The sequence below is a fragment of the Notamacropus eugenii genome, chromosome 3 (assembly GCF_028372415.1).
Source record: "Notamacropus eugenii isolate mMacEug1 chromosome 3, mMacEug1.pri_v2, whole genome shotgun sequence".
Classification (NCBI taxonomy): domain Eukaryota; kingdom Metazoa; phylum Chordata; class Mammalia; order Diprotodontia; family Macropodidae; genus Notamacropus; species Notamacropus eugenii.
The window spans coordinates 335,439,829-335,463,348 of NC_092874.1; the positions used below are offsets into that span (position 1 = coordinate 335,439,829).

General features: G+C 41.6%; 1 protein-coding gene across 1 annotated transcript in view; it reads left to right on the plus strand.

Annotated features, from left to right (window-relative positions):
* MYO15A (myosin XVA) overlaps nt 1–23,520 on the plus strand; it is a 133,198-nt gene that overhangs the window by 23,719 nt on the left and 85,959 nt on the right. Inside the window, exons 9-16 of the mRNA XM_072650668.1 lie at nt 5,761–5,864; nt 8,370–8,433; nt 8,583–8,696; nt 11,565–11,726; nt 15,398–15,511; nt 21,406–21,464; nt 21,624–21,747; nt 22,782–22,877. Coding sequence (XP_072506769.1) covers nt 5,761–5,864; nt 8,370–8,433; nt 8,583–8,696; nt 11,565–11,726; nt 15,398–15,511; nt 21,406–21,464; nt 21,624–21,747; nt 22,782–22,877 — 837 coding nt within the window. The remainder of the gene's footprint in view (nt 1–5,760; nt 5,865–8,369; nt 8,434–8,582; nt 8,697–11,564; nt 11,727–15,397; nt 15,512–21,405; nt 21,465–21,623; nt 21,748–22,781; nt 22,878–23,520) is intronic.

Here is a 23,520-nt window from a genome sequence, read left to right on the forward strand (position 1 = left end):
AGTTTTCCCACATTCCCTCCAGCATTTGTCATTTAACTTTTCTGTCATGTTGGCCAATATGATAGGTATGAGGTGGCTCCTTAGAATTGTTTTAATTTGCATTTTTCTAATCAGTAGTGATTTAGAGCATTTTTTCATGTGATTATTGATAGCTTTCATTTTTTCTTCCAAAAACTGCCTATTCATAGCCTTTGACCATTTATCAACTGGGGAATGACCCTTATTTTTATAAATTTGCCTCAGTTTCTTATATATTTGACAAAAATGGTCTTTATCAGATAAATTTGATGTAAAATTTCTCCGTTTCCTATTTTCCTTCTAATTTTGGCTGCATTAGTTTTGTTTGGGCAAAAGTTTTTCAATTTCATGAAATCAAAAGTGTTTATTTTACTTCTCATGTTCCCTTCTATGTCTTTGGTCACAAAAATCTTTCCTTATCCTTAGAGCTGACAGCTACATTTTTTCCATGCTCTCTTAATTTATGTATGATAACACCCTTTATGTCTAAATCATTTATCCATTTTGACCTTATCTTGTTATGAGATGAGAGACATATGTCCCAGCAATTTTTGTCAACTGGTGAGGTCTCGTCCCAAAACCTTGGATCTTTGGATTTATCAAACACTAAGTTACTGTGGTAATTTACTACTGTCTATTGTGTACCTAATCTGTTTCACTGATTCACCACTCTGTTTCTTAGTCAGTATCAGACTGTCTTAATGATTATCGCTTTGTAATAATAGTTTGAAATTTGGTAGTACAAGGCTATGTTCCTGTACATTTTCCCCCTTTGATTCCACTGATCTCCTTGACTTTCTGTTCTTCCAGATGAATTTCGTTATTATTTTTTCTAACTCTATAAAATAGTTCTTTGGTAGTTTTATTATTATGGCACTGAATAAGTAAACTAACATGTAGAATTCTAATTTTTATTGTATTGACTCTACCTACCTCTAAGCATTTGATATTTTTCCAATTGTTTAGATCTGTCTTTATGTGAAAAGTGTTTTGTAATTTATTTGTATAATCCCTGGGTTTGTCTTGGCAGGTAGACTGTCAAGTATTTTGTATTGTCTGAAATTATTTTAAACACAATTTCTCTATCTCCTGCTGCTAGATTTTGTTGGCAGTAAATAGAAATGCTCGTGATTTGCGTGAGTTTATTTTATATCCTACAACTTTGCTGAAGTTGTTAATGGTTTCAACTAGTTTTTTAGTTGATTCTCTAGGGTTCTCTAAGTATTCATATCATCACAAAGAGTGATTGTTTAGTTTTCTCATTACCTATTCTTTTAATTTATTTTTCCTGTCTTATTGCTATAGCTAGCATTTCTAGTACTATGTTAAATAATAGTGATGACAACGTAGTCCGATGATTCTTAAATTTTTTTCTCCTTGATTTGTTTTCCAGGTCATTGTTTTTATACATAGTACATGCCTCATATCCTTTTTCCCCTATTTTCCCCCATCCTTTGATTTTGTCTAATATTTCTTGTTTCATGAAGGCATTGCTTTCTAGTTGGTCCATTACAATGTTCAGAGAGTCCCTCCTTCCCATTCTTTCCTCCATGGTGCTCATTTCATTTAACGTTACATTTATCTCATTTCATTTCTTCTAGGTACTATTTGCAGTCGTTGTTAAACAGGTCATTCTTTTCTCTAAGACTTTGCTCGAATTATTCGGCTCTTTTGAATTTGCCTCTTGGGCTTCTGTTTAGCCATCGCACTTTTTCATTGTTTGGTGGTTTTTCCCCCTTCCTCTTTGTTTGCTCTTTTCTCCAGCCTCAGCTTGTACCTGGATCAGACTCTAGTATGCAAAGATACTAGAGTTGTTTGCCATTTCCTTTTCTGGCTCATTTTACAAATGAGGAAACTAAGACAAACAGGGTTAAGTGACTTGCCCAGACTGCTGAATGATATAAACCAGCGCGTGCTGGAGCCAGCTCAAACCTGCTCCGGAGAGTCAGTTGTTAAATTCTCATTGTGAGCATTCACACCTCCAATTTTCAGAGAGCCAGATGTTCAGCATTTACCAATACATTCTCTGGTATGAACAGACTCCATCTGGTCCTGGATGCCTTGGCTAAGACTAGACCCCAGGCTTTACAGAAATTCCTGGACTTTGGCTCAGTCTCCTGGTGGTCTGTCTTTGGTTTTGGCTTTGTCTCCTTTTCCTTGTTGTCATTTACTTATTACAGTTGTGTCTGACTCTTTGGGGTTTTCTTGGCAAAGATACTAGAGTTGTTTGCCATTTCCTTTTCTGGCTCATTTTACAAATGAGGAAACTAAGACAAACAGGGTTAAGTGACTTGCCCAGGATCACCCAGCTAGTAAGTATCTGAGGCTAAATTTGAATTCAGGTCTTCCTGACTCCAGACCTGGTGCTCTATCTACTTTACCACCTAGTTGCTTGTTTTTCCTTGCATAGTACCAAATTTGGAGTTGACTCTGTGCATTGCTGTGACCAGACATATCCCCAACCAGATATTTTTGATTGCAGGCCTCCTTCAACACCTCAAATTCTTTGATTCCCAGGTACTGACCTGTATTTTTCTGTTTCCTGCTGTGACTTGAATGTGGGCTATTTGCATGCTGGGCTGCCCAGCTGATTTTCTCCTACTATAGTTTGGGTGCAGGCTGCCTGGCTCTGAGCTGGGTACTGGATGCTGGTCTGACTCATTCTCCTCTTCCTGAGCCCAGCTCAAGTTCAACACTGACCTGGCATTGGTCTATCCCTGTGCCTTCTCTGCCTAATCTGACTTGTCTTTGTTCAGAGCCTCTGTAAGTTTCTAGCAAACTTCTTTTGTAGGTCTGTTTTGGAGGGGTACTTATAGCTTATAATGCTTTCTCCTTGGTTTTCTTTGTCATGTTTCTGCTGGTACAACTTTAGAAGTCTACTTGGATATCCTTGTGGAGGTCCTGGGCTCCTCTGGGTCCTAACATGTTGCTATTTTAGTCAGAAGTCCTAAAGAACCCTTCAGATTATTAAATATTCCAAATATTCTCATTGTTCTTGGGATAGTTCCATTCTCTTTTCTAGGGTTCTAGTTGTACCTGCTGCAAACACCATAGGTTTTCTTCAAAGCATTAGGAATTTATTTTGTTTATAATTAATTTTTAAATTAAACTTTTTCAGAAATCTTGTTTTGATTGCTTATTTCCTCAATCTCTGTGCTGTTCCCTTCCCCATCTTTCTTTTGTGGATTGATTTCCATCTCCATCTTTCAGTCCTTAAATTATTAAGTATATCTCTATATTTGGTTTGCTGACTTCTTTTCTACCTTTTTAGCTGTTTTGAAGTGGTAAGAAAGGCTGTGCTTTTATACAAAGTCTCCTTTAGCTTTCTTTCTTTGGAAATCTTGTTTTTCTTCTATTCCAGCAGCGTTAGAGCAGGCTTGGTATTTTTTTTATTAAGTCTGACTCTTTTCTCCTGCCCAGACCCCTGAAGCTGGGTCATCTCAGGAACTTCCATTTGCTGTGAGGTAGAAGAAACTGGATAATTGTTCTTGAGAGAAAACAGCTCCAGGGGAAGTTGGTGAAAGCTCATACTAGCTCTTTGAAGCCCCTGTTGATAACCATGCTCACCCCCTCTCCCTGCTGCCCTGTTTGAGGTCATGTGGAGCCTGGCAGGCAGAGACTAAAACATCAAGAAGGAGCTATAGCTTAGACTTCTTATCTTTTTTTAAGGCAATCTGGGTTAAGTGACTTGCCTAGGATCACACAACTCAGACTGGATTTGAACTCAGATCCTCCTGACTCCAGGGCAGTGCTCCATCCAGTGCCCCTCTATCCTCTTATCCAGCACCACACTCCCAGTAAAAGTTTGCTGTTTCTGCCACTGCTGTTGCTGTGACCTGGATTCTAATCCTGACTTTTTCTGAGATGACCCAGCTTCAGGAATTTGGGCAGGAGAAAAGAGTTCAGACTTGAGAAAAGTATCAGAACTCCAGGCCCAACTCTCTAGTCACTTTGCCACCTACGTGACTTAGCTCATTCTTACCTTGGCCCTAGATCTGCCTCCCTGAAACTTTTTGGGTTTTTTGGTCCTGATTCTGCCTTCTGAAACCAAACAGAAAAATTTCCTAGCTCTCCCCACTGAGAAGTTTTCAAACTTTTTAAGATAGTTGTCTTTTCTCAGACTAAATTTCCCCAGATCGATTAACAGATCCTCAATTTATAAGGCTTTCAGAATATTTACCATACTCACTTGCCATCTATGAACGTATTCCAGCTTGTCAGCTCAGAACTAGGGAGACTGAAGAGGAAGGGAATTCTGAGTTTCAGTCCCTTTCTCAGTCACTCAAAACTTCTGAGGTTTGCAACTGACCATCTTGGATGGACAGGGAAGCAGTGGGTTGGTCCAGCTTTGAGACTGGGGTAACAGGTCACGATGGTGGTGGGGTAGGGACTATGATGCTCAGTCCTGCTATTGACTCCCAGAACTTGTTCCTGACCCCATCCTTCTCCCTGACTCATGTGCTCCTGCAGATAAAGGTACATGGGACCTGGCATGTATGCATGGTCTTTTGCATGTGTTCATGTGTGGGCAACAGAGAGGAGGAAACCAGGGGGGCATCCCTTTTGATCCAAACAAAAACAAGGGCTCTTTAAAGCCATGGGTGGGGTCTGGAACCATGGTAGATGGTGGAACTGTGATGAGAACAGTCACCATGAATGGAGGTTACAGGAAGGTAGATTTACACGGAGGAGATTGCCAGTGCGTGGAGCTTACAGTGAATGAGGTGAATTAGGAGGAAGATAAAGGTAGCAGTAAGGAGTTTGCTGTCAATGGAAGCTCCAGGCCTTCTGGGTCCAGCAGAATGACAGCTACAACCACCACTGTCCCATACAACCCTTACTTTATATACTCTCACCCCCAGGTTCCTCCTTCCTGAAGAAGTCATTGGCTTTGCTTTGGTTCAGTTTGTTTTGTTGGTTTCATAGTAGGGGGCAGATCCTAGAGCCCATGACTTTGGTGGAGGCCTTTGGAAGCAATGGGAAACGTATAGCGGGTGGGGGTAGAGTGTGCAGTGGGAAGGGAGTGATCAGGGGTGTGCAGTAAACAGCAAATACTATGGAGGCATTTATAGTGGATTGGACTTGCAGTGAGCTGGTTTGCTGTGGGGCTGGTGGTGGTGCTGTGGGGATGGCAGTGCCCTAACACTAATTTGGGCTGAGAATGGTATAAAATACAGCCTTGAGCAATTGACTAGGTCCTTTTCCTACTTCCCTTTTCCCCTCCAAATAAAGTTCTATTCCAAATTCCTGGGAGATTTTGTCTAGCAGAAGCTTTAGTAAAACTATTCTTCTAGTCTAAGATCCTCTGTTGGACCTTTAAACAAATAACCTGGCTCCTTCTTACCGTTCCAATGTTCTTTACTCCCCTCTACATACTGAAATAGTCTGATACATAGTCTGAGACAGTGGGGAGCAATTATTTCTACCTTTCCCACAATCTACTGCCTGCCTGTCTCTGGTTCTCTAGCTGTCCCCATCACATCTCTGGTCGTGTAGCCTCTGAAATCTGCCTAGTCTTTGCCTCTGTCCCTTCTGTAGGGGCCAAGAGTCAGCAGGTTCAAGGAAGCTAGCTGGATTCTGTCTTGCCTAAGACTGGCTCTTAGGTCCTGGATTAGGGGAAGTTCTGGGTTTGGAGGGTCTTCAGGTCACCTAGGTTCAGCAGAAATACTAACCCATACATGTCTCCTATGTCCTTTTCTCTGATGGATTTATTGACTTTGTTTTACGTGGTCTTGGGGCCAGATCCTTGAGGCCACACCCCTGCTGGAGGCCTTTGGAAATGCCAAAACCGTGAGGAATGACAACTCCAGTCGCTTTGGGAAGTTTATAGAGATCTTTTTGGAGAGGTGAGTGAGTGAGGCGTTGAGGGTTCTCTGCTAAGGAAAAACTCTGGATCGGAAGGGAGGAGCGTTCTTAGCAATCTGATCATGCAATCAAGATGAGGTAGGGGCAACGTGATATAGAGAGAGTCAGGACAACCTGGGTCCAATCTTGCTTCAGACTCTTACTCACTGTGTGGCCCTGTAAGATGAGAGGATTCAATTTGACCTGTAGGTGCCTTTTAATTCTAACACTATGATTCTGTAACTGTGAGTTGCTGTTAGATACAGTCCAACGATGTCTACTCCCAACTCCCCAAGCCCGTAGATATCTCTCTACATATCCACATCCACATCCACATATCCAATCTGTTGCCAAGACTTTTCATTTCTACCTCCGCAATATTTTGCCAAGATTTGATCCTCTCTCTCCACTCACAAAGCTGCCACCTGGTGCAGGCCCTTATCCCTTTCTGCCTAACTATGACTGGACAGTCCTTGACTCAGACCTATCCTCCTCCGATCTACCCTCCACTCAGCTGCCGAAGTGATTTTCCTAAAGCGCTTGTCTGACTGTATCAGCGCCCTTAACACACACGTATGTACATGTGCACACAAACATATACACAGATACATACATACTCAATAAATCCCAGTGACTTTCTTTTCTCTGTCTTTTTAAAAATATTATTTATTTATTCTGAACTTAAGAAATAAAACAAGAATTTTCATAACATAATAGAAAAAAAAGATGATTGCCCATGAAACTGCAAATCTATTATGGACAACTTGCTTTTCCTCTTAAATATATAATAAAGTTATTATATAACTTTTTTCTTTTTTCCTCCTCCACCCCTGCTCTAGAGATGGCTACCATTAGACACAAATATGTATGTATGTATATATATGTGTGTGTATATGTATATATACATAATCACCCTATACATACTTCTCTGGATGCAGATAGCATCTTCTTTCATGTGTCCTTTGTAGTTAATTTGGAGATTTATAACAGTCAAAATGACTTAGCCACTCAAAGTTGTTCTTAAAACAACATTGCTGTTACTATATGCAATAGCCCTTCATTGTTTCTTGCAAGTCTCTCCATGCTTTTCCATCTTTTAACACAACCTGGTCCCTTCCTACTTTTCTCATATGATTATGCTTTACTCTTCTCAACATACTCCACAATCTTTTAACACTGGCCTTATCACGATGCTTCCCATGTGAGTCTCTCTCCCTATTCCAGGCATTTTCACTGACCATCCCCCAGGACTGGAATGCATGCTCTCCCTACTCAGCTCAGCCTCTTGGCTTCGATGGCTTGCTTCAGCTCAAATCCCACTTTCTGTAGTAGTTCTTTCCCAGTCTTTCCATGACCCCAATCCCCTGACCCCTGATATCTTCCCTCTGAGATTACCTTTCATTTACATTGGATATATGTTATATATACAGTTACATGTATATGTACACATGTATATTTTTATTGTCCAGTCATTTTTTTCAGTCATATCCAAATCTCTGTGACCTCATTTCAGGTTTTCTTGGCAAAGATACTGAAGTGGTTTACCTTCGCCAGCTCATTTTACAGATGAGGAAACTGAGACAAACAGGGTTAAGTGACTTGTCCAGGGTCACACAGCTAGTAAGTGTTTAAGGCCAGATTTGAATTCACATCCTCTTGACTTCAGGGCCAGTACTCTATCCACTGTACCATCCAGATGCTCCTATGCTCTACACATAGTAGGTGTTTAATAAATGTTTGCTCATTGGTATATAATAAGATTGAAACGCTTATTGACTGGCAATTAGTAAGCATCTAATGAATGCTGGTTGACTGACTGGCTAGGCAGCTGCTGATGAGAATATGCTTCTAGCTATGACATTGGGGTAACTAGTCTCACTCAACCACACTCCTGTGTCCTGCTCTCAACATCGCCATTCTCAGCTCCACCCAGGCTTCATTTGCCACTATGGACTTCATTTGAACATTGGTGATTTGTCTACCTTCTGCCAAATACCTGGACTCTGGAGTCCTAGGGCATCTCCCTGTTGTGGGCTGTGATGAACTCAAGGTAGCAGTTGTGAGGGAAAGGGGATCGGTCACCTCTTGTGTGCCCTCTCCTGTCTCAGTTCTCTGGCCAAACCAATGGATATACTGGAATGTATGGAGCTGGAACAGATAGAAGTGAAAATGGAGGTGGGAGAAGGAGAAGGGCATGAAGGTCACCAGTCCCCCCATTCCTAGCATCATCTCTCAGAAATCCAGTCCAACGTCCAAAAAACTCCCCACAGGGTCCCTGGCTACTGGCATTTTCTTGGAGTTTGACAGGAGTAAATAGACCTGTGAGCAGAAGAGCTCTTGAACTCAAATGATCATTTCCTACTATCTTCAGCCCTCGTGGCTACATTCAGAACTGGGCCTGAGGAAGGTTGTTAAGCATCAGTGTTGCCCACCTAGTATGCACCCTGATGTGCTTTGAGATCCTCAGAGGAGTCAGAAGTTTCTTTAAAACATTGCTCTCTTTCCAGCGGCTTGATCTGTGGTGCCATAACGTCTCAGTACCTCCTTGAAAAATCCCGGATTGTGTTTCAGGTACCTCCTCACAACGAAGGGATATAAACCAGGTGGGAGGGAAGACTGGACGGGCTGGCCAGGGGAAGTCACCTTCTCTTTGGTCTCTACTAAGCTGTGCCCTTTTATTCCCTCCCCACCCATTCTCCATCCCCACCCCAACCCCACAGGCCAAGAATGAACGAAATTACCACATATTCTATGAGATGTTGGCAGGACTCCCATCCCAGTTGAAGCAGACCTTCAGTCTTCAGGAAGCTGAGACCTATTACTACCTGAATCAGGTAAACACCACGACTATCCAGGGGCAGACCTGTGAGGCTATTACAGAAATGTCAGGATCCCCTCCACACTGGTCCTAACCATTGCCAGAATCCAAGGAATAAAGGGAGATTCTCCTCTTTGAGTTGTAACCTAGCCTCCTCTCCCCCTCCCCCTCCACATGTCTCTCCATACCCCTGGAGAAGCAAAGTGCAGAGAGAGCTGGCCCTAGAGCCAGGAAGACCTGGGTTCAAGTCTTGCTACGGACACATGCTGGCTTTGTGATCCTAAGTCCTACCTAACCCCTCACTACTAAGATGACAAACTGCAGAGGTTTCAAACTACCTTGGCAGAAGACGTTTTCTCTTTTGGGTATACCCTATGAAATCACAAGTCTGGTCCCTATCACCTAATTGAGCCCCCTGGGGTGAGTGAGCCATCGAAATATCATACCGTCAAGTAATTTAGTGTATGAGGCCTGGTTAGCCATAGTGTGGGCAGCTGGGTAATACAGAAGATAGAGTGTTGGACCTAGAGTCAGGAAGACCTGAGTTCAAATGTAGTCTCAGATACATAGCAGTTTTGTGACCCTAGACAAGTCACTTAACTTCTGTCTGCCTCAGTCTCTTTACCTCTAAAATTTTACCAAATGAGATAATATTTCTAAAGCACTTTGCAAACCTTGAAATACAGTATAAACATCATTTCAGAGTAAAAACAATAAATAGTTTGGCAAATTTTTAAAAAATTTATTTTAGACAAATACTGAAACTTAAATATGTAATAAGAAAAGAAGAAGAAACATTATAAACTAAAATATTAAACAAATGTAAAATAAGAAAAGAAAAAACATATATGCACAGCAGAATATAGGAGAGGATTCAAAATATATAGAATAACTTATCATTTCAGGGAAGCCAAATATTAAATACTGTACTTTAAGCTGAAAGCTGTCCATCTTTGCTTTCTTGTAAGTTTCCTTTTTCTCTCTACTGTACACTTTTTACTTTGCTATTTTTTCTCTCCTTCCTCCCTCCTACCCACCACCCCAAGGGTGCAACTGAGCATGGATATATTTATATCCAGGTATTGATATATAGATACATGTATACACATACATACATACATATCTAAACTTATACTTTCCCTAAGATAGTCTATGCCTAATCTTGTTTTTATGTTTGCGCATCTCTCTTTTCTCATTTCTTCTAACTCCTCTCCTTTACTAATCGGCAAATTATAAATACCCAGCACAGTTCTAGAATTCAGTTTTTCTCAACTCAGAAGTAAGTCTAGCTTCTCCCTTGATCTGCTCTGGCTTCACTGCCTGACCAGCCAGTTTCTAGCTCCTATATCCAGTCCTTAAGAAAAGTCCTTTCTGGTTGGACTCCAGGTACAACTCTAAATTCAGACTGAAGCTTCCGTTAGGTTAATAACTGACATCCTAGTTTGTTTACAAGGTTCCTTTTCCCTCTCCTCTCATTATCCTCCTAGCCTCCCCTAAGCATTATTATTTGGCAGCAGGGTGGTGCAGGAGTCAGGAGGATCTGAGTTCAAATGTCACCTCAGACACTTGACACTCACTAGCTATGTGACCTTGGGCAAGTCACTTAACCCCAATTGCCTCATCCTGGGTCATCTCCAGTCATACTGATGAATATCTGGTCACTGCATTCAGATAGATCTGGAGGAGAAGTGAGGCTGGTGACCTGCACAGCCCTCCCTCACTCAAAACAAAATTAAGTGCAAGTCATGTCATCGTTTCTCTTCTGGAATGGTCTTCTTCGGCAACGAAGGACGAACACAGAAGCATTATTATTATTGCTGTTCAACTTTCACTTTCCAAGAGAACCAGTGAAGCAAAGAGAGACTTCAGGAAGGGCCTGATGACTTCTTCTAGAGTTGAGATTCTCCTAGGTTTCAACTCAGGCCATATGAGCACAAAACTAGAGGCCCTTATTGAGAGAGGGCATGGATCTTTACACTAATAATATTTTAATGAGAAAAAGTTTTGATAAAATTAATAGATTAAATGAAATTGTATATTCTTTTAAAAAATACTGTTTATTTTGTCTTTATCTCATTCTTTAAAATGTCTATTTTATGTATGTTTCATACATAATAAAATATGGTATATATGTAGCACAACAGTACTTGTCAAAGGTACAGTAAAAATGGGCGATGGAAAAGAGAAATAGCAACAAATCCTATTATAATAATGTCATATACAGTTATCCCTTCCACATCACAACTTTACCCATTGCAGTTTCAATATGTTTTGGGTCTGCATAAAAAAATAAATGGGAATTTTGGGGGAGTTTTGCAGAAGCTGAAGACAGCATGTAAAGGTCAGGAGATGATACTGAAAGAAAAGTTTATAAACTCCAAAATGCATAAAGTGTATGTATAGTATTGTTTAATATCAACATATTTTATCTTTCAATTTCATAAATGTACATAATTTCTTTTTTTAAACTTAAAATAAGTAAAAAGTTAAAGTTTGTGAAAAGAACACAAATGCCAGCAGACAACACACAAAGAGTAGTATTTTTTACTTACCATTGGCCTACAAATAGCCTATAAGCAAATACTTAACTCAAATTTTACAATAAGGTACTGTAAAGACCTCATAAAAGAAAAAGAAAAATTCAGACTTCTTGCTAATACAAAGGGAGGGCCAAAAACTTTATGAGGATTTTCCAGATCACAAAGGGAGAGGGCTCTGCCACCCTAACCCCCACAATGTGGAAGGGTAAATGTAAAAATTTAACCAGTGTAATTAGTTTATCACAACAAGGAGACTAAACGAGCCCAGAAAGCTCATTAGTGAGTAGACATCTAATTTTCCTGCCAAATAGAGAGAGATCTATCTTTCTTCCTGTCTTCCATAGGGTGGCAACTGTGAGATCCTGGGTAAAAGTGACGAAACCGACTTTCAAAGACTCCTCAGTGCCATGGAGGTCTTAAACTTTAGCATTGAAGACCAGGACAGCATCTTCCGAATCCTGTCTTCCATCCTCCACCTGGGCAATGTGTACTTTGAAAAGTATGAGGTAATCTGTGACTAATATTTTTGTGTTTGTTTTTAAATTCATACTTAAAGGAAGTGCTCTATTTCAGTTAGAGGTTAATGAAAATGTAGGTGTAATTTTTCCCACTGGAGTTAAGAAAGCCCTTGAAATCTATCCACAAACCTCTTGGGAGTCCTTGGACCCCAGGTTAAGCAAATGTGGGCTTAGAATTTCAGAGGAAGGAAGCCTTCTAGAAATCATCTGCTGCAGCTTCAGGCAACTTCACTTGCCTTCAGGAAGGTGAATGTCTACATATGCACCATGGATGGTGTTTCGTTTCCTCCCCAAAGTGCCTAGGAACAGGGTTCCAACCACCTTCTTTTGTCACTTAGACCAGCATTTGATTTTTTAGACAGTCAAAAGTTTTCCCTTATGTCTAACCACAGTCTCTGCTGCTATTGTTAGAGATCTGTTTCTCTCTTTGGGGGGAACTATACAGATGACATGGGAAATGGTTGATATTTGAAAACAGTGATGAAGAATTCTCTGTCTTCTCTAGACCACTCCCAAACCCCAACCCCAACATGCTCCTCAGAAGCCTGATTCACCATTCTCCCCCGCCCCATACACTCCAATCTTGCTCTCAAGTCTGAGGTATTGCCCCATATCCTTTTCTATGGTGCAATTCCAGGGAATCACAAAGCTCTTTCATACTTTCCTGTTTCTTCTCAATAACCCTGCCCCCAACCTGGCCTGGGATTCCCACTATTAGGCCAGTTCTTTGGGGGTAAATGACTGAGGTGGAGTTATTGTCTCTAATAGGTCCCAGCAAAAAAAAAAACAACCAAACAAATAAAAAACAACAACAACCAGGTTACCCAAAGGATGTATTCTAGTTCTCTGCCACTACAACAATAGTATCAGGTATGTATTGAGGTAAGGGGCAGCCTGGGGTATCCCCCAGAGACCATGTGTCCCATTTCATGCCCCCAGTTGATGTTGAAAGCAGCATATTTCCACAACCCCTCTGGGCAAAGTGGTGCCCTGGGCATCAAGGGGGCATTCTGAGTCAGGAAGAAGGTGAGGGCTTGGAGCCTCCTGGAGCTAGAAACCCTTGGAGGAATGTCTGGTTCAAAAGCCTGGTGCCTATGTTGTTCTTTAGCCACCTCCTTAGCTACCTACCTTCTTTTAGGATTTCTGTCTCCCCGAGTCTTTCAGAAAAAGTTTCCCATCTTCTCCTTTCTCATGAAGGTAGACCACAACCTTTCAGAGGGTCCCTTAGGGATTTTTTGCTGATAACAACCACAAACATATAACAGTTGTGGGATGATTTATAAAGTTAAAGCTCCACCAAGTATCAAAGCAAATAGATCTTCATTTGCTTTTTCTTAGCTTCTTAGGCTTTTTGGCCCCAGTTTCTCTCCATCTCTCCCTCTCCCTCTCCCTCTCCTTTTTCCCTCCCTCTCCTCTCCTCTCTCCCTCTTTCCCTCCCTCCCTCCCTCCCCCCCGCCTCTGTCTCCATTCCCCCACACACACCTCTCTTTCTCTGAGACTAGGTCTCCCTGTCTCATCCAGACTGGAAAAGAAGTGGCCAATTCACAAACCTGATCCAATTAATGATGGACACAAGAGCTTTAATTTTCTGTTTACAACCTAGACTGGTTTGCCCCTCCTTATGCAGCCTGACTCTTATTCCTGAAGGCTCACCATATTGGTGCCAAACATGTAGGTCTGGACACCCAATCAGTTTGAGCCCTACTGTAGCTTAGAACTCCCAAACTCAGGTGCTCCACCAGCCTCAGCTTTCTGGTAGTAGAGAATACAGTCACGCACCACCATGCCCAGGATCTCTTTTGTTCTGAAAGAACCTTATCCCTTTCTGATATTCCCTTGGGCTGGGACTCCTGGTGATGAGGTCAGGGAATCATAATGTTGAGGTTTGGGGGACTCAGGACCCCAAAATACCAACACACTTGGTCCTGCCAAATGAATTCGACTCAAACCTTCTTTCAGTCAAAATAAAACAAATTTATTACAGATTCACCATAGTGGGTTGACTCTTAAGAAGCCTAACCATTTGTGACAAGCCGACCAGATAGAATCTCAGCTAGACAGAATCAGAGCTGGACAGAATCTGAGCACCTTCATGGAAGCAAGATAAAACTTACATACAGAAAGACTGTGGGAATGATCTAGAGGTGGCCAAGTACTCTTGATGGGATTGGGGGACTGATCAAAGGGGGGAAAGAACTGGAGTCAATTGGGAGGTATCAGCAAATGGAGGGTTTGGGTGGGAAGCAGGTGTGGAATTCCAGAGGTAACAGATAATGGAGGACCAGAGTAGGTTAAGGGTAACAGATTTGGGTATGAAAAGTCAGATTACGTGGGCAGATTCAAGGAGAGTTCAAGTAGGGTCCCAGAATCCGTACTCACTCATGCGTCTCCTCTTCTTGAGTAAGGAAGTCTCCCTTCATCCTGCTCCATTGTACATAGACTTTGTGGCGTAGACCCAAGCTCAAAAAAGGAAAAGTGTCACAGATTTGATGCACAAAGGACTAGTCTGATTCATCCATAGTTCAGAGGAAAGTTCTGTATGGATTCTGCCAAGTGTCTTCCTCCTTCACAAAGGAAGTTATCCTAGGGTTTCCTGACAGAGGAGCCTGAGGGAGTGGGGTGCTGAAAGGGACTGATATTGATCATGCCCCTAAAAGCTTACTTGTCAATTGTTAGCTCTATGTCGGAGGGCATGCAGCTGAAATGTGAAATCAACAGTTGTGACCATTGCATTGGAAGAGTTTAATGGTCTTCCCATCCAGAAGGAAGTTACAAATATTTAAGTGGAAGTGGTAATGGAATCATTGCTGGCTCCTTACAGTTCAGCTAGGCAGAGTGTAGCAGGACAAGGAGAAAAGGAAAGGAAGCCAGACTGGACTCAGACTATAGTGAGGCAGCAAGACTGGATCTTTATATAATGTTTGCTCTTTGTGTCTGTTAGTTCACAAACATTTATTCAGCATTTACTATGTGCAGAGCACTGTCTACTCTTGTGCTACAAAAAAAAAAAAAGACAAAAATAATCTCTACCCTGGAGGATATAGCACACAAACAAACAAAAATCCTCTTAAAAGACAAGTACAAAGTAAATGAGAAGTGTTCCCTGCCTAGTGGGAAGACAGCCAGGAAAGTGAACGGGATGTGCTTTCCCTCAGGGTGTCTCATGTTTCGTCTTTTGGAAAGCATCAGTCATGACTTGAGCCTTCTGGTTCAGAATACCTGTCAGAACTCTCTCAGACTGGAACAGGCAGAGGGGTGCTGCTGGTAAATGTTTAACTGGCTCTTCAAAAACCCACAATACACTTTTAAGTTGAATCTGCATTATACTAGCATTTTCTCCATCACTCTCTTAAGTTAACAGTCAATAAAACCAAGCTGAGATTTGGATCTTCGGTTGATTTCTGGGGTTTAAATGCTCACACGCACTGAAAATGTAACATTCAGTTCTCCCGAGCAGTCTGACTCCAGCACATCCCCTTGATTCAGGCTCATCTCCGCGTCACCCCTGGAGTTAAAGTTGATCCAGGAAAGACTAGGAACCCAGACTCAGTTTTCCTCAGGGTCAGTTTTCCTTCCCAGGAATTTGCTGTCTTCTTGGAGCTCTCTCTGATGAGATGCTTCCCTCTCATAGCCTAATTGGGTCAATTTGGATTCCTTAGACAGATGCCCAGGAAGTAGCCTCTGTGGTGAGTGCCCGGGAGATCCAGGTTGTGGCAGAACTGCTCCAGATTTCCCCAGAGGGACTGCAGAAGGCCATCACCTTCAAAGTGACCGTGAGTCCTGGTGCACAGGTCACGGGGCAGTGATCTGTGGAATGGGGAGAGGGAGGAACTCTCCAGCAATCTGAAGGTCAATTCCTCCTCTGCCTTAGAGCAGGGTGGGACCATGACAAAGTTCCCCTTTAAGAAAATGAGTGGATGGAGTGTGAATTTTGGACTCAGGAAGACCTGAGGTCAAATTCCAATTATGGACCTACCTGTCCTTTCTGTGCTAACTGCTCAACTTTGGATGAATTCCTTCATGTTGATAGGATCTTTGTTTACTCACCTAAAAGACAGACAGACAGATGGATAGATAGATAGATAGATAGATAGATAGATAGATAGATAGATAGATAGATAGTTGATAGAGATACAGACACAGATAGATCAAGATAGACATGAATACCTATAAAAATCTCTTCAATCACTAATACTACAACCCTGTATAAGCTATGAGTTACAGATCAATCAAGTATTAAAAAAGCCATAAATAATCAGGAACTATCCTAGGTACTGGGAATACAAAGACAAAAACAAAACCATTCATGCCCTCTGAGAACTATGGGAGGAGACAGCACATATCAATAAAAGCATAAATCAAATATATATCAAATAAATGCCAAGTAATCTGAGGGTGTAGGACTAACAGCTAAAAGTGGCACTTGAGAACATTGAAGGAAATTAGGGATGCCAAGAGGTGAGAAGGGAGTGCATGCCAGGCATGGGCACCTTCCAGTACAAAGGCATGGAGACTGGAAAGGGAATATTGTGTGTGATAACAAGCAAGAAGGCCAGTTGAGCTAGACTGTACAATGCATGACTATCACCATTATCAAGAATGCATGTGAAAGGCAGTAATGTGTAATAAACCAGGAAAGGAAGATGGGAGCCAGGTTGTAAAGTCCTTTAAATATCAAACATGCATTTCTCTGTTGTTGTTCAGACATCTCAGTCATGTCCAACTCTTTGTGACCCCATTTGGGGTTTTCATGAGAAAGATACTGCAGTGATTTCCCATGTCCTTCTCCAGCTCATTTGACAGATGAGGAAACTGAGGCAAACAGGGTTAAGTGACTTGCCTAGGGTCACTTCAATGTTAAATACAAACCTGTGAGGTTTATTAAGTTGAGGCATGACATGGTCCGATTAGAGCTTTAGGAAAATGACTTTGGCATCTTTGTGAAGGGTGGCTCAGAGAGGGGAAAGATTAATTACATAGCAAACATTGCTCCTTACCACTGAACAGCAAAAGCAAAAGTCAGTGTACAACTCATGCATATGGTAGTAAGATTTATTGAAGGATACAAGTTGTTCTAGAGAGTCCACATAATCATCCAGATCCCAGACGACCAGTGAGTGCAGGAGGGGTGAATGCGGCCAGGACCCCTCGGGATACCCCTCTCTAGACCTGTAAGCTTTCTTCAGATCCTGCATTCTCTTTCTCCATGCTTATACAAGTGTAAGAGTTAAAAGATGAGACTTCAGAATACGCCGATGTAATTTGAGGCTGAATTACTTTTTCTCAGATAGTGAAAAAGTTCCTCTTCTGATGGCAGTCCTTGTAAATGAGGCCCCTCGCTCTGGAAGCACTCTTAAAGATTTGTGAGTACTAATTGACCAGGCAACATGTCCCTGAGCTGGGAGACAGGCTTTTCTGCATTCAAACTGGCCAAAGCATAGGAGCCTAGTTTATGTACGGCCCTTCCCATACTTATTATCAGTCCTGCCCTCAGAGGCTTCAGGTACGGGTACCTGTTGTCTAGTTGGAAACTTGGGATAGACTGCCCCCTGTGATTAACCTAAGGATGATACACAATCATTGACATAGGGAGGTAGTGGATATCTCAGGACGGGTCTGGATGCCAATAAATGTCCTGAGAACCACTTTGATTGGAGCTACTATCTTAGAATGGGCTAGTGGGAGTTGGGGTTTAGGGCAGAACCCATTTGCAAAATTTAGAAGGAAAAAGCCTGTTGTACTTTAAATAAATAAATTTGCAAGGCTAAAAACACCTATACTGCATATATACACATATACACATATATATCATATATATTACATATATATAATTTTCCCTCCAATTACAGGTTAAAACAATTTTTTTAATGTTTGGGTTTTTTTATTAAAGTGTTCAGTTCCAAATTCTATGCCTCCTCTTCCCTCCCTTCCCTCTTCCTTGAGGTGGTAAGCAATCAGATATAGGTTATACAATCATGTAAAACATTTCCCTGTTAGTCATTTTGTATAAGAAGACTTGAAAAAGAATGAAAGAAAGAAAGTAAAAAATAGCCTGCTTCTGTCTATATTCAAACAATATCAGTTCTTTCTCTGGAGGAGGATAGTATGCTTCACCATTAGTCCTTTGGGGTTGTTTTGGATTGTTGTATTGCTGAGAATAGTAGCTAAGTCATTCGTAGTTCTTCATGATACAATGTTGCTGTTACTGTGTACAGTGTTCTCCTGGTTCTGTTCACTTCACTTTGCATCAGTTCATGTAAGTCTTTCCAAGTTTTTCTGAAATCGTCCTGCTTCATTTCTTATAACGCAATAACTTTCCATTACAATCATATACCACAGCTTATTTAACCATTTCCCAATTGATGGGCATCCTTGTGATCTCCAATTCTCTGCTACCACAAAAAGAGCTAAAAAGCAGCCATATTTTAGAGAAAACTTTTAACTCTGAACATTCAAGTGAAAAGGATTACATTACACACTCAATACAATTTTCATCTACTTAATTTATAAGAATTTATTAAGCACTTCCCAGGCAAGGTGCAAAGGGCTAGAGATATGAAAGATCTTTAGGAGGAGAGAATGAGGCTGTCTTTGCCCAACTCTTAAATCCAATTCATTGCCTTTGTGATATCATTAGTTCTCTTTGAGAATGAAAAATCAGTAATGATGACAACAGGAAAGAATATCCCAAAATGGGTTTCGCACTTGGAATTTTAGTTTAAAATAAGTAGTAGCAATCACAATAGTAATTATAACTAATAATAAAAATAATGGTATGTGTTCATCCTTCGTTGCCAAAGAAGACCATGCCAGCAGAGAAATGATGACATGACTTGAATTTGACTTTGTTTTGAGTGAGGGAGGGCTGTGCAGGTCACCAGCCTCACTCCTCCTCCAGAGCCATCTGAATCCAGTGACCAGATATTCATCAGTATGACTGGAGATGACCCAGGATGAGGCAATTGGGGTTAAGTGACTTGCCCAAGGTCACATAGCTAGTGAGTGTCAAGTGTCTGAGGTGAGATTTGAACTCAGATCCTCCTGACTCCTGCACAGGTGCTCTATCCACTGCACCACCTAGCGGCCCTATGTGTAAAAGGTATTGCTGGTGAGCAAGGCTGGAGAATAGGAAAGCTCTTTCCTCTGTGGAGGCTGGCATGATTTCAGCTTCCTCTTACTTCAAAGGGATGGCTTTCCTTTGAAACCCAGCCCACCAGAAATGACTGCCAGCAATCTGAAAATGAAAAACTCACCCACATGCACTCACACCCCAGGCACTCCTATCACTGTATCATGATTTCCTTCTGGGAGCATCTGAATCCCTAAGCCATAATATCCCAGGCTTTTACTGCCTAATGCTGTTCTCTCCCTGTTCTGTCCTAAAAGCTCCTAGCCCCCAGACTGGCTCCCACTGACCAGACCTTCCTAGGATAACAAACAAACAAACATGTTTCATCCTCTCCTTTTTTTGTAAGATTTAAATAAAATACACACAGCTTAGCATTTCTGTAGGTCAACAGGGTTTTATAGTAAACGAGCTCTAATGAAAAGATAGAAACAAAGAATAAACAAGTTTATACATCTGGCTAAAACAAAAGACAGAGGGACCATTTCACTATGAAGTAAAAGAGGTACCCAAAGCTGTCAGGTCCTTTGGGCTGGCTCTTACAACCCTGGAGCTGCCTGGCTTAGCAGCCACACAGGACTCAGTCCATATCTTCTGATGGGCTCTCATGGCTTTATCTCTTAGCAGCTGTCCTTTTGCCTGCTTGACACTTAAATTCCATTTAAATTAAATTAAATTTCAATTCAATTCAATTTCATTGACCAGTTCTTCTCTCTCCTCCTCCTGGTGCAGGAAAAAGAGCACTAAAACCAAACCAGAGAACCGGGTTCAGATCCCACCTCTACACTTGTGTGACTTTGAACAAATCACTAATCTGCCTGGGTCTCGATGATCTCATTTGTAAAATGGAGTGTTTGGACTAGCTGGCTTCGGATTTCTTTTCGAGCTTTAGAGTGCAGCAGTCCTGGTCAATCTTCCCCTCCTCTACCCCCAGGCTCTCTGCCCCAAATGCAATTTACTGGAGATTGATTCATGACTTAGACTCCTTCCTGCAAGTAGAAATTCACATATCAGTCTCACTTCTCACAGTGAGAGGGAACACGGTCACCAAAATAAAGCATTAGCTGATTAAAAGAAAGACTGCCGACACAAAAGAAAATAGAAATTAAGAAAGAACAGGCAAGTGGGACAGTTTTGAAAGTAATGTGCAGAATTTATATAACCTATAAAAATAAAGTAATGGCGTGATGGAAATTCATGGTTTAATATAGAATACCCTTTTTGTGTTCTTCTAGGGATATGGAAGTGCTTTTCTTTTTTGATGTATAAGATCAAAAATATTTTTAAAAAATTTAAGACAGAAAAGAAAGGAAAAACTGCCCAATATATCTTCCCTTTCAAATTACCTGTAACCTTTTGTACATTCCCATAGATAGGCATGCTATCTCCACCAGCCAGATTTTCGTCTCCTTGAAGGCGAGGACTGTTTCGCTGTTATCTTTGTACCCCATCACCTAGCACAATATACTCAGCATACGGTAGGCTCTTAATAGATGCCTGTTGATTGATTGAGAAGGAAAGGTCTGGAACAGCTGTTGCCAGTAGTAGGAAGAAGTGTGGGGAAAAAAATGAATGAATGAATGAAATGATAAAAAACGAATTAAATGACTAAAATCAATAAATAAACAAGTAAAATCAATAAAGATAAACTTTTATAGTTCAAAAAAATCTGTAAAACCTTGAACATTAAGTAGGCATGCATGAGCCAAAAAAGATATCTTCTTACAGTGAATAAAGAGAAGTAATGTTTGGAAATGCCAGAAATCATGTATTGTAAAAGGATGCAACTATTACTGTTTCAATGACTATTCCTAATTTTCCTAATATTCCTAATTGTTCCTAATTTTCACTTTTTTTTGGTCTTTGAAGTAAAGTTCTTTGCTGTTCTGTTTGAGGAAGTCAATGATATGCCAACTGTTAATGGAAACCAATAGGCTGCTTCTCAATGCATACTTTCCCCAATGCAGCATCTTAACTTTCCTCCTGTAATAACCCAAAACTTGATGTTTTTTGTTAGAATCCAGAAAAGAATTTTTAAAAAAGTCTTTAGATACTCAGTTCTTAGATATAAAGTGAAGCAAAACCTTGGATCAAAAATAATACAGGACCTAGTTTCTCCATATATTTCCTACTTGCCTGGATCTGTGATCTTATTGATAGAGAATGACCACCCAAGGAGGCTTGCCACCCACCTTCTCATAAATTCTCCATAGTGGAGCCTTCTATACCTGCTTCCTTGTAGCTTCACAGGGGTTTGATCTGTCCTTGAGCAACTTAAATCCTGAGTCCTCCATCCTAAGTGAGGGGAATGGGGCAAGATAGGATGGTCTTGAACTGTCTTACTAAATAGTTTCTGCTGCTGGTATACTGTATGGCCACTAGATCTTTCTGGGTCTTGGTTTCTCAATCTATAAAAGGGAGAAAACCCCCATACTCCAGTCTTGTCAGTTAGAAGTTAAACTAAAAATCCACAAATTAGCTTATCAGGAAATGTCTGGCTCAACTCATCTCTGGCTCTATCTTTCTGGCATTTCCCCTCAGGAGACAATGAGAGAGAAGATTTATACCCCCCTCACTGTGGAAAGTGCCGTGGATGCCAGGTAGGGTAGTAGGACTCAGACGCAGGGGCTGTGTGTTGCGAGTTAGTTTACTCAACCCCTCCCACCTATGTTACTATACCTTGTTGGTCCCAGGCTCCTGATTGCTCTCCTTCCCTTCTTCCTTCTCCCCATCACAACCAAGCATCCTCTCTGTTGCAGAGATGCTATTGCCAAGATTCTGTATTCGATGCTGTTTGGCTGGCTTATCGACAGGATCAACACATTGGTTTACCCCCAGAAGGATGCTCTTTCCATTGCTATCTTGGACATCTATGGCTTTGAGGTGGGTGCTAAGGGAAGAACAGACTCTAGGTCCAACCCTCATTTCCTTGCCATTCTGAGTCAGTAGATAGTCTCACTATGTGCCAGTCACAATGCTGAGTAACAGAGATACAAAGAAAGGCAAAAAAATAATCTCTACTCTTAAGGACCTCGGTCTAACAGGGGAGGCAACATGCAAGCAACTAAGTATGGTCAAAATATAGGCAGGAAAAATTGGAAATAATCAATAAGGAGAAAAGGACTAGTATTAGAGGGAATCTCACCTTCTTATGGAAGGTGGGGTTCTACCTGAGATTTGAAGGAGGTCAGGGAAGCCAGGAGGCAAAGATGAGATGGGAGAGGGAGAGCATTCCAGGAATGGGGCACAGACAGTGAAAATACCAGAAAAAAAATCAGAAGACGGAATGTCTTGTGCAAGGACATAGTACTTCTGGATCTCAGTCATGGCTGAGTATCAGGAGAACTGAAAGGTCAGTACACACTTTAGATGTGTGTGCCTAACTTTCTATTTGTATGTCTTGGTCCTCTGTACCTGTGTCTCCCACATCTGTCTGTTTTTGTCTGTCTGCTGTATGTGTGTGTGTGTGTGTGTGTGTGTGTGTGTGTGTGTGTGTGTGTGTGATAGATCTGGCTGACTGATTCGTTCTCATTTCCTCCTCCTCTTTTCTTCTTTGGTCTAATCTGTCTGACTGTGTCTCATTTAGCTCATGCCAGGAACCAAGCCTTTGGTATGAAGTAGGAGGGCACATAGGAGTAGATGATGAAGGAGGGGTGTTAATGATTGAGTAAAGGCACAAAAGGAAGTTCCTCACTGAACAGGATCCTTCCATTAGAATGTAAGCTCCTTGGGAACAAGGACTTTTTTCATTTTTATAGTTATATCCCCAGCTCCTAGCACTATGACTGACACAAAGGAGGCACTTAATAATTGTTTGTTGTTGATTGATGACTGACCTCAGAGATTTAGGATTATACTCACCCCCTCCCCCATTGCCCACTCTTGCGATGCCTGTAATTGGACCTTTCTGTGGTCAGGATCTCAGCTTCAACAGCTTTGAGCAACTGTGTATCAACTATGCCAATGAGTACTTGCAGTACTTTTTCAACAAGATTGTCTTCCAAGAGGAGCAGGTGAGCCAAGGAGGGAGCTGGGAGGAGAGGGGATGGTCTCGGGGGTAGCTGTCTTGATCCAACCTTCTGTCTTGATTTGAATTGGCCTCCTAGAGATACTCACCTCCTTCAGTATTCAGTCAGTTCATTGCCAGGCCTTCTCTCATTGATGGACATAGCCCTCAAGTCAGGGGTTCAGCTGTAAGGGACCCAGAAAGGGGAGCTTACTGGAGTGCAGGAGAGGAAAGGAAAATATTCCTAAACCAATCTGTTAAGTATTTTTACCTCTATGCCTTTGCTTCTCTGGGGAGGGGAGTTGGGGGGGTGGGACCGAAGGCCTAAAGTATCTAGAGGGCCACATGTGGCTTCGAGGCTGCTAGTTCCCCACCCCTGGACCATTCCTCCTACCCTAAAGTAGGGAGAATATCTCACATCCCATGCTCTCCACCTTCCCTTCTGCCTCTCCAAATCCTACTCATCCTTCTAGGTCCAGGGAAGATGAGCCTCTTGGCTTTCCACCATTTCTGAATTTCTCATAGTACCATTTGACACTAAATTGTCTTCTAATTCTCTCACACATTTTATCTCCAGCTAATTATGAGCTCCATGAGGAGCAAAGTCTCATGCTTCCTTGGGTCCCCTACAGGATGTAGGTATGAAGCTG